At 35.5% G+C, this 12,200-nt stretch overlaps 1 protein-coding gene across 8 annotated transcripts in view; it reads right to left on the reverse strand.

The window, feature by feature from the left end:
* Window positions 1-12,200, reverse strand: part of LOC128171010 (uncharacterized) — a 555,905-nt gene that overhangs the window by 339,456 nt on the left and 204,249 nt on the right. For 4 of the 8 annotated variants that reach the window (XM_052836772.1, XM_052836773.1, XM_052836774.1 and 1 more), the window contains one exon: window positions 11,184-12,137. The exons of the other annotated variants lie outside the window; for them this stretch is intronic. In XM_052836772.1, coding sequence (XP_052692732.1) covers window positions 11,184-12,137 — 954 coding nt within the window. The remainder of the gene's footprint in view (window positions 1-11,183; window positions 12,138-12,200) is intronic. 8 annotated transcript variants of the gene reach the window in all.

Below are 12,200 nucleotides of genomic sequence, written 5' to 3' on the forward strand. Positions count from 1 at the left end.
GTACATGCCTGAAAATTCATTTTGTAACTTGCTGTTGACTAGTATCTATTAACATCTTACTATAGTGAATCCAAAAGGAGATTGGTTTGTCAGTTATTTGGTTCGTCCCAATGAATAATTGTCTTGTTCTTGTACATAAAGTTACTGTATCATATTCTTTTTCTGTTCCAAATATTACAGTACTGTCTTACTAAGAAAAAAGACAAATATATGAATAAATATCACAGTTATTGAGTTCTATCTATAGCTTGCTACAACTCACCAAAAACCATGTGTATATAAGTATTATGTATTTCATGGTTAACGTAAATAGACAGGAAAAAAAATTTTGAAGAAAAAAAAAGCAGTACACTTTAACTTAGTTACAATATTGTTCAAAAACTATTTACATAAACACGAGTTTTCTATTTACATGATAAATATAAAGAAATGTGCTAAATCCACCAATAATATTCTTATTAAGGGCGTTTTTAAAAATCTTATAATTATATTTACTGATATTTAATTAACTTTCAGAGAAAAACATGTCAGGGGTCAACAACCAGTTCTAAGATGAAACTTAAACTTAAAAATATTACAAAAAGGGGAATAACTCTTTATTCGTTTGTAACTGAAGAACTGAAATTTGAGTTACTCCCCTTTGAATATGATGTTTAATCAATAAACAAATTTATTCTTTGCAAATAGGAAAAATAAAAAATCATCAGATATAAGCCCCAATTTTAAGTAACATCTTTTTCCCATCACTAAATTACAGGGTATTATAAAAGCATTCAAAAGAATTAAATACATACTGTCAGGTGAGAATTTACTACACTCATACTAAGATATAATTGATAAGCCATGTAAGGGAGTATAACAACTAATTACTGTAGAGTGTATGTACACATAAATAATCAAAAATATAAATCCAAGTTATATGCACATCTCTGATATATGTACAATTGATCTACAAGACAACAACTACCTATCTTAAAAACTGTATGAAGAGTTATCCGTACAATGGGGGTAACCTATATACAATATTCTGCGTAAAATTGACCAAGTTCAACAGCTGGTATTTTTAAATATAAATTTACAACAACATAAAATTTCTTATATATGTACAATTGATTTGCAGTACAATAGGGGTACCCTTCTCGCAACTGCCCGCCGGCGTGCCCCTTTCACCATTTCAATAGCTGGATTTCTCCTTTAGAAAACTCAGTTCAAACAATTGATATCAATGTAAAATGACAAATTACTATTTTAAATAGATAACTTACTGTAAAATAAAATGATAAGACAGAATAATAACTAATTACTGTATAGTTCATGTACACAGAACACAAGTTCCAATAATGGCGCGTTATTTAAAACAAGTCCAGATATCGGTCACTCAGCGGATTATCCAGTTATATTAAATCTAAATTCTTCTTATTGTAGCAATGTTTCACATCAAATATGGTAACAATTGGCCGTGTAGTTTTCAAGAGGAAGTTCAACATGTAAAATTGTAAAGGAAAGATGCATGACACACACCACACGATGACAGATAAAGACCAATTGTAATAGGTGACATGAGTGACTCGGGTCAGTGCGTACTTGAAGATAATGACATCATATTGCAGTGAGTGGTCTTCGTATCCAATGTCTGTTTTCTGTCTTCCTCTGTAAGGATTTCAAGGAAGGTGTTCTATTTTCTCCCCTCGTGGTCAGGTAAAATTGGCCCATCTACAAGAAACAGAATAGACTAATGAATGATGTAGTTAATGATCAACACCAACATGATATTACTCAGATATCTGTGAGCCAATGCTCACTAGGAATACCCCCGCTCTGATGTAAATATATAAAATTAGCAAAGTCGACTTAAACAGGAAGTTGACGTCCCAAAAGTACAAAAATAGATCCGAGCGTGTGGCATGCCTAATCAAAGTGTGCTGTTACGATAGGCAATATTGTTTTTTCCATCGGGTTCGAAATTCAATTAATTTCTAGGGTATATATATTTGACTTCTTTACTGAAGAGCGTTAGTCCGTGCAGTTTTACCGCCAATGTATCTGTAGTTTGCAGTCAGGTCACAAATGTAAGTTTACAAATTATTTGCTGTTTTAATCAAAGTTTACTAATTATTATATCAATTCTCATTTGTTATAACATTAAAGTCTTTTCTAAGATACCGTAGTATTTACATTGTAAGTGAAGTTTTTATAAGTATCGATAAAGTTGCATAGTATTGTAATGAGTAAACACACATAATAGTTATTTGTGTATTGCATTAATGTTAAACATTTATAGTATTTTCTGTGTTTGCGGAACATGCTTTTTGGGTAATGATATATGTACTGATATTTTTCCTTTCTGTAATATTGTAGCTTCTTGCCCTACATACACAAGTACGCACGAATAAAGTTGATAGAAAAGTGCTCGTGTTCGGGATAACTATGCACAAGGCATTATAGTAAGAAGATTTCGTATACCATGGCATCAAACCCTGATCCAGGAGAAACAGATACTGTACGGGAACCTGATTTGTTGGAGGAAAAGAAACCTGCTCCAGGACAAAACGAACAGCCTGATCCAGGACAAAACGAACAGCCTGATCCAGGTAACGTCAGAGACCCTGACCCAGGGATAACTGAAATTCAGCAGAATCCTGATATAGGACAGTTAGACCATTAGAAAGATCAACAAACTCTTCATGAAGCAGATGAGAAAATTAACGATGCCATCCCGAAATCACTCGGAGCAAGAGCACGAACAAAAACGGCAGCAGGTAAAGGATTTTACCAAAGTCAGCTTCATGATTTTCAAAAAAAGTTACAAAAACATTGGACAAAAATGGAAGATTTATTGATAAATCTGGACAAAGCTGAAGTTGGTGATTTACAGAGACTTAGGAAGATAGAAGATGAGTTGAAGAGAGTTCCTACCAAGCACAGTGCTGTGTTCAAAGATTTTATGTTATTTCTTACTCGAAATAGTGACAAAGAAATGATCCGAAGAAGTGAAATTGAATTTGAAAGAAAAGAGACTGTAGTTACCTCAGTATTAACTCGCCTTCAAGCATTAAAATTAGAATCCGCTGAAGTTTTATCACAGAGAATTTCAGACAGTGAATCATCTAGTGCATCCTCTCAACGATCCTTTGTTAACAAAAAGGACTTAACAGAACAATATGTGTCGCAACATTTTAGTGATCCAAAACCAATTGAAGATCTCTATTTGAAAACAAAATTGAATAAAGAACAATATTGTGAATACAAAATCCCACAAGAAAAGGAACCATTTTATGCCGAATCATTGTGTTTAGAAAAACCTAGAGAAAAACTGAAAGTTCAGGCAACACCAAAGCCAAATAGATTTTATGATCAGGATCCTCCTGTTCCAAACAATCCAAACTCTCAAATACACAGCACAGTACAAGACGACTCGGTTCTTGGAGGACTTGTGCAATTTCTCCTCAAGAAAGACTTAACTATTAACCAGATTTTCCAAGTTCAATGATAGTCCTGAAACATTTATTGTGTGGAAAACTAGTTTTAAGAGCATTGTGAATGAACTTAATGTTTCACCATTTGAAGAAATGGACTTGCTTGTAAAGTGGCTGGGGCCAACCTCCAGCACATTTGCTTCTAGTATCCGTGCTTCCAATGTTCATACACCTGAAAGAGGACTTCAGAGGATATGGGAACGTCTACACGACAGATACGGGCGCCCAGAGATGGTTGAAGCAACTATAAAGAAAAAGTTAGACAACTTTTCAAAACTTTCAAGTAAAGAAATGAACAGACTTTATGATTTATTGGACATATTGTCAGAGTTAGAATCTACGAAATCTGATGCTAATTATTCACAACTGTTGTCATATTTTGACACTTCCTCTGGGATCAATCCTATCGTCAACAAACTACCCTACGATCTTCAGGAAAAATGGACAACTCGTGCCTCAACGTACAAGAAACAGTATAAAGTACCATTTCCACCACTGTCTGTGTTTATTGACTTCATTAGAGATATGAGTGAAGTGAAAAATGATCCAGCATTTGTGTATGACAACCCGCGTATCGCCCCAAGTTCAACACCTGCATGTGGAAATAGACGAGACAGTATTCTGAACCGGAAAACATATGTTCAACAAGAAACGATGAAACGCTGTCCTATTCATAAAGCTGAACATTCATTATTGTGTTGTAGACAGTTTCTATCAATGCCACTTGAAGAACGACGAAAGTTTTTGAAAGAAAAGCGCATTTGTTTCAAGTGTTGCGAATCAACAAATCATATGTCCAGAGACTGCAACGTTAAAGTGAAATGTGAAAAATGTGGCAGTAATAATCACAGAACATTGATGCATGTTGACAGATAAACGAACTCTTTTGAAAACCAACATTCAACTGTCAGAGAGAATGGCGGGGAGGATAACGCATCAGAAAACGTTGCCTCAAGATGTACTGTGTTGTGTGACAAACCCTCTTTAGGACGTTCTTGTGGGAAAATAGTGTTAGTGAATGTGTTTCTACGTCAAAATCCTAACAAAGCCATAAAAGTCTACGCTATACTGGATGATCAAAGCAATAGAACACTCATTTCTCCTAGACTTTGCGATCGTCTGGATGTTCAGGGCCCTTCCACCCAATATTCTCTGTCATCGTGTTCAGGAACTACAACTATGACAGGAAGAAGAATCGAAGGACTGTGTGTTCAATCAGTGCATGAAGATTGTCAATATGAACTTCCAATAACTATTGAATGTGATGATATACCAAATGAAAGATCGGAAATCCCTACTCCAGATGTTGCTCGTTTTCATTATCATTTGAATTCAATTGTCAATGAGCTTCCACCAATAGAAAAAGATGCAAACATTGAACTATTGATTGGTAGAGATGTTCCAGAAGTACATCATGTGTTTCATCAGATTACTGGACCAAAGAAAACTCCATTCCCTCAAAAGCTAGGATTAGGATGGGTCATAATCGGAGATGTATGTCTCGGAAAAGTTCATCGCCCAGACCTTGTTCGTGTGATGAAAACCTCCGTTCTTAACAATGGACGTACGACACAATTCAATCCATGTGAAAATCATTTTCAAGTGAAAGAACATCAAGCTTTAGACACATATGACACTTTGTTTCAAAAGTCCCCTGATGATGACAAAATTGGTTTGTCTGTAGAAGATCGTAAATTTCTTTCACTTATGGATGAAGAATTTCAGAACGATGAAAATGGAAAATGGATTGCTCCGCTTCCTTTTCGTTCTCCGAAACCCATGATGCCAAACAACCGATCTCAAGCATGGAGAAGAGCTCAAATTTTGGAAGCTAGCTTAAAGAAAAATGAAGTGAAAAAGACTCATTTTATTGAATTTATGAAGAAAGTGTTTGATAGTGGTGCTGCAGAAATAGCTCCTGTACTCGATCATGAAAGCAACACTGAAATGTGGTATTTACCCATTTCCGGTGTATACAATTCTAAAAAACCAAATCAAGTGAGAGGAGTGTTCGATTCGTCCGCAGTCTATGAAGGACATTCTCTGAACAAAGTGTTGATGACTGGACCTGATCTTACAAACAGTCTTATAGGAATATTATTGCGTTTTCGCAGAGATCGATATGCTGTAATTGCTGATAATGAACAGATGTTCTACCAGTTTTACGTGAAAAAAGAACACAGAGACTTTCTTCGTTTTTTCTGGTATAAAAACAATAATCCAGATCTTCCTCTTATTGAATACCGAATGTGCGTTCACGTGTTCGGAAATGCACAGTCTCCTGCCATAGCAACATATGGATTACGAAAAACTGTTGAGAATTGTGAAAACACTTATGGGTCTGATGTTAAAGACTTTGTAAATAGAAACTTTTACGTAGATGATGGTTAAGTGTCCTCACCGTCCCGTGAAAAAGTTATAGATTTAATTAAAAGAACCAAAACAGTGTTTAAAGAAAATCGCAATTTACGGTTACACAAGATTGCCTCGAATGATAGAGAGATTTTGAATAGTTTCGGTGAAGAGGACTTGAACAAGAACCTTAGAGATGTACACTTTAGAGAAAACTCAGTCTTACCCCTACAGCATAGTCTCGGTTTATCATGGGACTTTAATCATGACAGTTTCTTGTTTGAAATTCAAGACAGTGAAAAACCAAACACTCGGAGAGGGTTACTTTCATTCCTGAATAGCATTTTTGATCCGTTGGGCTTTTTGTCACCTATTACCTTGTCCGGGAAAATCCTTCTTCGACAATCAGTTGGTGCCGATTGGGATCAACCATTATCAACCACAATAGATCACAAATGGAAAGAGTGGAAATCATCTCTACAGTGTTTACAAGACTTGAGAATTCCTAGGATGTACTTACCTGTTTCATTAAGTTGTGTTAACAACATTGAATTACATGTCTTCTGTGATGCGTCAGAAACAGCGATTGCAGCAACTGCATATTTGAAAATCACTGGTGATGACAACGCAAGTCATTTGGGATTTATATTGGGAAAAGCAAAACTAGCTCCAATGAAAGGACATACAATACCACGGTTAGAACTTTGTGGAGCCGTCCTTGCTTCAGAAATCGGACGAACTGTTTTAGAACAATTGGATGTAAAACCGAATGTTGTGAACTATTACACCGACAATAAAGTTGTCCTTGGATACATTTACAACCAATCAAAAAGATTCTATACATATGTGACAAATCGTGTGAGCAAAATTTTAAAAGTGAGTTCTACTGACCAGTAGAATTATGTACCGACCCATAAAAATCCTGCCGATTGTGCGACACGAGGAAACTTTTCGAGTGAATAGCTACAGAATAGTGAATGGTTACAAGGACCTCAATGGCTTTTAGAACAACATGAAGAAAATGAGGTTGATAAGAACTATGACTTCCCATTAATAGATCCACAGGATGACAAGGAAATACGTCCAGATGTACAAGTCATGAAAACCACCACTAAGATGTTAAAGAACTGTATAACTGAACTTGCATAGAAATTTTCTAAATGGAAAACCTTTATCAAATTTGTCGCCTGTTTAAGACACGTCATCAAGTCTTTCAAGCACAGAACTCTACAAAATGGTAAAACTGTTTCAAAGGATAGTCGGATTTCAACCCTTTCCCCATTCATTGACAGTGAAGGTTTACTTCGCGTAGGTGGGAGACTTAATAATGTGAAGAATGTGTTACCTACTGGAGAAATCAATCCTATAATTTTGCCAAATAAACATCATGTTTCAACACTCCTGATTCGATTCTACCATGATTCAGTTAGACACCAAGGAAGACATTTTACAGAGGGAGCGCTTAGAAAGAATGGCCTCTGGATTATTGGTGCAAAACGTGAGGTGTCTCTTTATTTATTCACAATTGTGTCACGTGTAGAAAACTTCGTGGAAAATTCGAATTACAGAAAATGGCTGATTTACCCTCTGACAGAATTACTCCTGGTCCTCCATTCACCACAGTAGGAGTGGATACATTCGGTCCATGGACAGTTTTAGCAAGGAAAACACGTGGTGGAGTAATAAACAATAAACGGTGGGCCATCATGTTCAGCTGTTTAACCACACGAGCCATACATATCGAAGTAATAGAAGAAATGTCTAGTTCTTCCTTTATCAACGCCTTACGACGCTTTGAAGCATTACGTGGACCGGTCAAAGTATTTAGATCAGACAAGGGTACAAATTTTGTAGGAGCAGCAGATGAATTAGGAATGCAAACTCTGAATGTTGGTCCGATTAAAAAACATCTACGTGAAAATGGAACAGTTTGGATATTTAACTCTCCTCATTCTTCGCATATGGGTGGCTCCTGGGAGAGGATGATTGGTCTGACAAGAAGAATCCTTGATGCGATATTACTTGATCTTAATTCCAAACAATTAACACATGAAACTTTGACAACGTTTATGGCAGAAGTGTGTTCTATTATTAATTCAAGACCTTTAGTGCAGATTTCATCTGACCCGGATTCAACTTTAGTTCTTAGCCCTATGATGCTGTTAACTGGAAAAGTGAATTACTTACCTGTGCTACCAGAAAGTGATAACATCAAAGATATTTACCGCGCCCAGTGGAAACATGTACAAGTTCTCTCCGAAATATTTTGGAAACAATGGAGACAAGATTACTTACAGAACCTTCAGCCCAGACGGAAATGGAGAGATGATCGACCAAACTTAAAAGTCGGTGACGTTATTCTTTTAAAAGACAGTGCAGTACATCGAACAGACTGGCCTATTGGTGTCATAACAGAAACCTACCAAAGCAGCGATGGTAAAGTTCGTAAAGCTCGCGTTCGCGTCCATAAAGACGGACAAAATGTGATGTACACGCGTCCTATTAGTGAAATGGTGATGCTGAATTGTTGATCGTGAAATTTGTGTTCCACAAAATTACAATGAACCTCCACATCTGATGACTGGTAACTATGTTCCATAGTGTATCTTTGATTGTGTTCCACAATGAATGATTGTTCTTGAACCATGTGAAATTTCATATGATCATTGCAAGTGTCCATAACTTAAGTTTTTAACCATGTTCCATGGTGAAGATATAAAATTTGCATATATGTTCCATAATGATATTTTTGAAGTATCTTTGTATGATTATTACCCATGTTCCATGGGGAATATATTTTGCATTCATGTTTCATGAAATTTCTGCACTATCTTTGTTTGAAAGCGTTCCGCTATGAATTCTATCAGTTTATACAATTTCTTATTGGTAATATTTACTTAATATTAGGCGGGGAGTGTGCTGTTACGATAGGCAATATTGTTTTTTCCATCGGGTTCGAAATTCAATTAATTTCTAAGGTATATATATTTGACTTCTTTACTGAAGAGCGTTAGTCCGTGCAGTTTTACCGCCAATGTATCTGTAGTTTGCAGTCAGGTCACAAATGTAAGTTTACAAATTATTTGCTGTTTTAATCAAAGTTTACTAATTATTATATCAATTCTCATTTGTTATAACATTAAAGTCTTTTCTAAGATACCGTAGTACTTACATCTTAAGTGAAGTTTTTATAAGTATCGATAAAGGTGCATAGTATTGTAATGAGTAAACACACATAATAGTTATTTGTGTATTGCATTAATGTTAAACATTTATAGTATTTTCTGTGTTTGCGGAACATGCTTTTTGAGTAATGATATATGTACTGATATTTTTCCTTTCTGTAATATTGTAGCTTCTTGCCCTACATACACAAGTACGCACGAATAAAGTTGATAGAAAAGTGCTCGTGTTCGGGTTAACTATGCACAAGGCATTATACAAAGAATGTGTTAAAATTTCAAGCAATAGCTGCTGAGAAATTCTTAACGAAAATTTGTTTGAAAAATTAGGCAAAAAATAAACAAAAGTCGTCATTTAACAGGTACAAACATATATTCCAACGTAGAGCATGCCTAAACAAAGAGTGTATAGAAATTTCAAGCACCGGCAACGATCAGTTGTTGAGAAACATTGGACAGAAATTTTTCTTACAGACAGACAGACAGACGGATGTACAAAAGGGCGGACAGACAGACAGACACACAAGGGTAAAACAGTATAATCCCCCTCTCCTTCAGAGCGGAGGTATGATAACCATAAATGTACAAATTGATAGAGATCTATTACAAATTTTAATCATTCATTGTTTGTTTACATCCAGTTTTTATAGACTTCATATAAATATTTATTTTATGTTGATGATAATTCATTTTAAGCAACGTGAAATGTGTATAACATTCCACACTCAGCAACAGACAGCCATGTTTGGATGATCACAAAGTGTGAAATAAACAGGAGTCAGTATTACAGTCCATGTGAATTATACACAGGTCAATTTCAGCTGCAGATGTTGAACAAAGTGACAAACAACATGTGTGGTTTTGAGAGCAGACTGGATTTGTACAGAAACATTTACAACCTGTCAATATCCAAGCTATCTCCATTCTACGGCTGGTGTTGAGCTGGACATGGGGTTCTCATCAGGACGGGGTGTGTGTTCATCTACAAGTCATCAATTAGCTGTTAATTAATCAATATCATACATGTTATGTAATGATAGAGCTACATCTACAAATTAAAAGTTAAGATTGAATACATTGACACATGCTTTAATATTTACCTATTTAATTAATTAAACCAATTTCATTAACTTGTGACAAAATAACAAATTACAATTGCATGCCCCATCATATTAATTACAATGACCATTTATTCTAATTAACTAAATACAATTAAAGTAAATCCACCCTCCTGTGACGTCATACATTTTACATAAACCATGAATTCATTAAAATTCTTACAAGTAGATTTGTAATTTCTATGTTATCATAGGTGCACATCAAAAACTCAAATCATTGTTTACTTGGAGATATTTAATAAGCGTTTTTCATCGTTATATTCGACATAATTCAATAATGACAAAGGGAAATAACTCTTTTCTACTTTTCTCTAAGTGATATATCTAAATGCTATTATTTTACTAATGTAAACAATTTTTTCTTTTTTTTAAATTCATTTTAGTTTTCTGGCATAGTAAGCAATAAAATTTAAATAGACAAACAAGTATCCATCCACTTAAATTTAATTTTTAAACAAAAAAAGTGTGATTTTAGATGATAATTTCAGCCTTTGGTTTTCATTACCTTACATCTTAAATAGTATGGATACATATATATTTTATTTATTTTTTTATGAAATTTAAGTCCAATAAGTTAGAAAAAAGTTCAATTTTTAACTTTGAACCCATGATTTTATAGGTACGGAGTTACCTTAAATGTGACTGTAAATCTAATTAATGAAATAGATACAGCTAACCCTGTAACAATGAGCTGTTTATATTGGCAAACTATCACACAGTTCTTTATTAACTTTAAGCTATACAGCTCATCAGTACAATAAATATAAAACAATATACACATACGCATCTACGTGTATATTGTTTATATTTATTGTACTGATGAGCTGTATAGCTTAAAGTTAATAAAGAACTGAACTGAACAAATTAAAAGGTCAAACTGATACATTGATACATGCTTTATTATTTACCTAATTAACATGATTAATCAAACCACAGAGCAACACACAGATAAACATGTCTTACATGTATCTTATTGACTGATAATTAACACGGACTGTGTGTCTTAGTTATATATATATATCTAATTAATGTGAATGATAATGACCCAGACTTACCTGTCAGAGCGTCCTGTCTGGTGATATACCTGTATATAACCACCGTGTTGTTGTCCCGTGATCCGACCCAGAGACGGTGAGTGTTGACATCATAACTCAGGCTGTGTGGTCTGAATATCCCTGATGGTCTTATCAGTAGATGTGACAGGAACTGACCGTCCCTGTCTAACATCTGTACTGTTTTGGTTTTAAGATCACACACCAGTATGTTTGACAGCGCGTCAGTACAGATTCCATGTAGCCATAGTTGTGATCCTGATGGATGTCCTGTGTAGGAGAAACGATGTCTTCCTCCACGCTCTGTCACCACTACAGCACCAGAGACATAGTCAAAGTCATCATCATAGTCAGACACCACAACATCCCCATTGTTGTTCTCTGTTATATAGTTAGGTCCACTATACAGTCCCATACCTGTGTTGTCGTTCTGTATGGTTTGTGTGAGTTGTCCACTCTGGTTGTACCGGGTTACCTTGCCTGTCACTGCCCTATAGATATACAACCCGACCAGTAGATCCCCAGTGGACGGCGACCAGTACACACACCGTGGTCTCCATGTAGAGTCTGTTCTCTCTATAAATGTGGTGGTTGTTTTCATATCCTTTGACAGTTTGTTGATGTTAGAATTCCTATCTATATAAATCAGTTCACTCTCACTGTTCACTGTGTGTAATCCATATAAATCACTACATGAATCCGCCACACGATGTAGAGGGACACCTGTTGTGTCTGTCAAGATGATATTGTTTCTATAATCACTGACCCAGACCCGGTCTGATGTCACACAGGAAATGTGATAACAACGACGGACACCTGTCACTGTGAGAGAGTGAAGTAACTCGGGGGGAGACATCAGTTTCAGCAGACACTGGTTTCCTTGCTGTGGTTTTTCTGTCCCTGTGGTTGGGATTTCACTCAGTGACTCCATCACATCAGCAGTGGCTGGATTCAGATCTACAAACATCAGACACAAACAGTCAGATGGAACATTTGATTACAAAAATCACATCTTGTATA

This window comes from Crassostrea angulata, chromosome 2 (assembly GCF_025612915.1).
Source record: "Crassostrea angulata isolate pt1a10 chromosome 2, ASM2561291v2, whole genome shotgun sequence".
Lineage (NCBI taxonomy): Eukaryota > Metazoa > Mollusca > Bivalvia > Ostreida > Ostreidae > Magallana > Magallana angulata.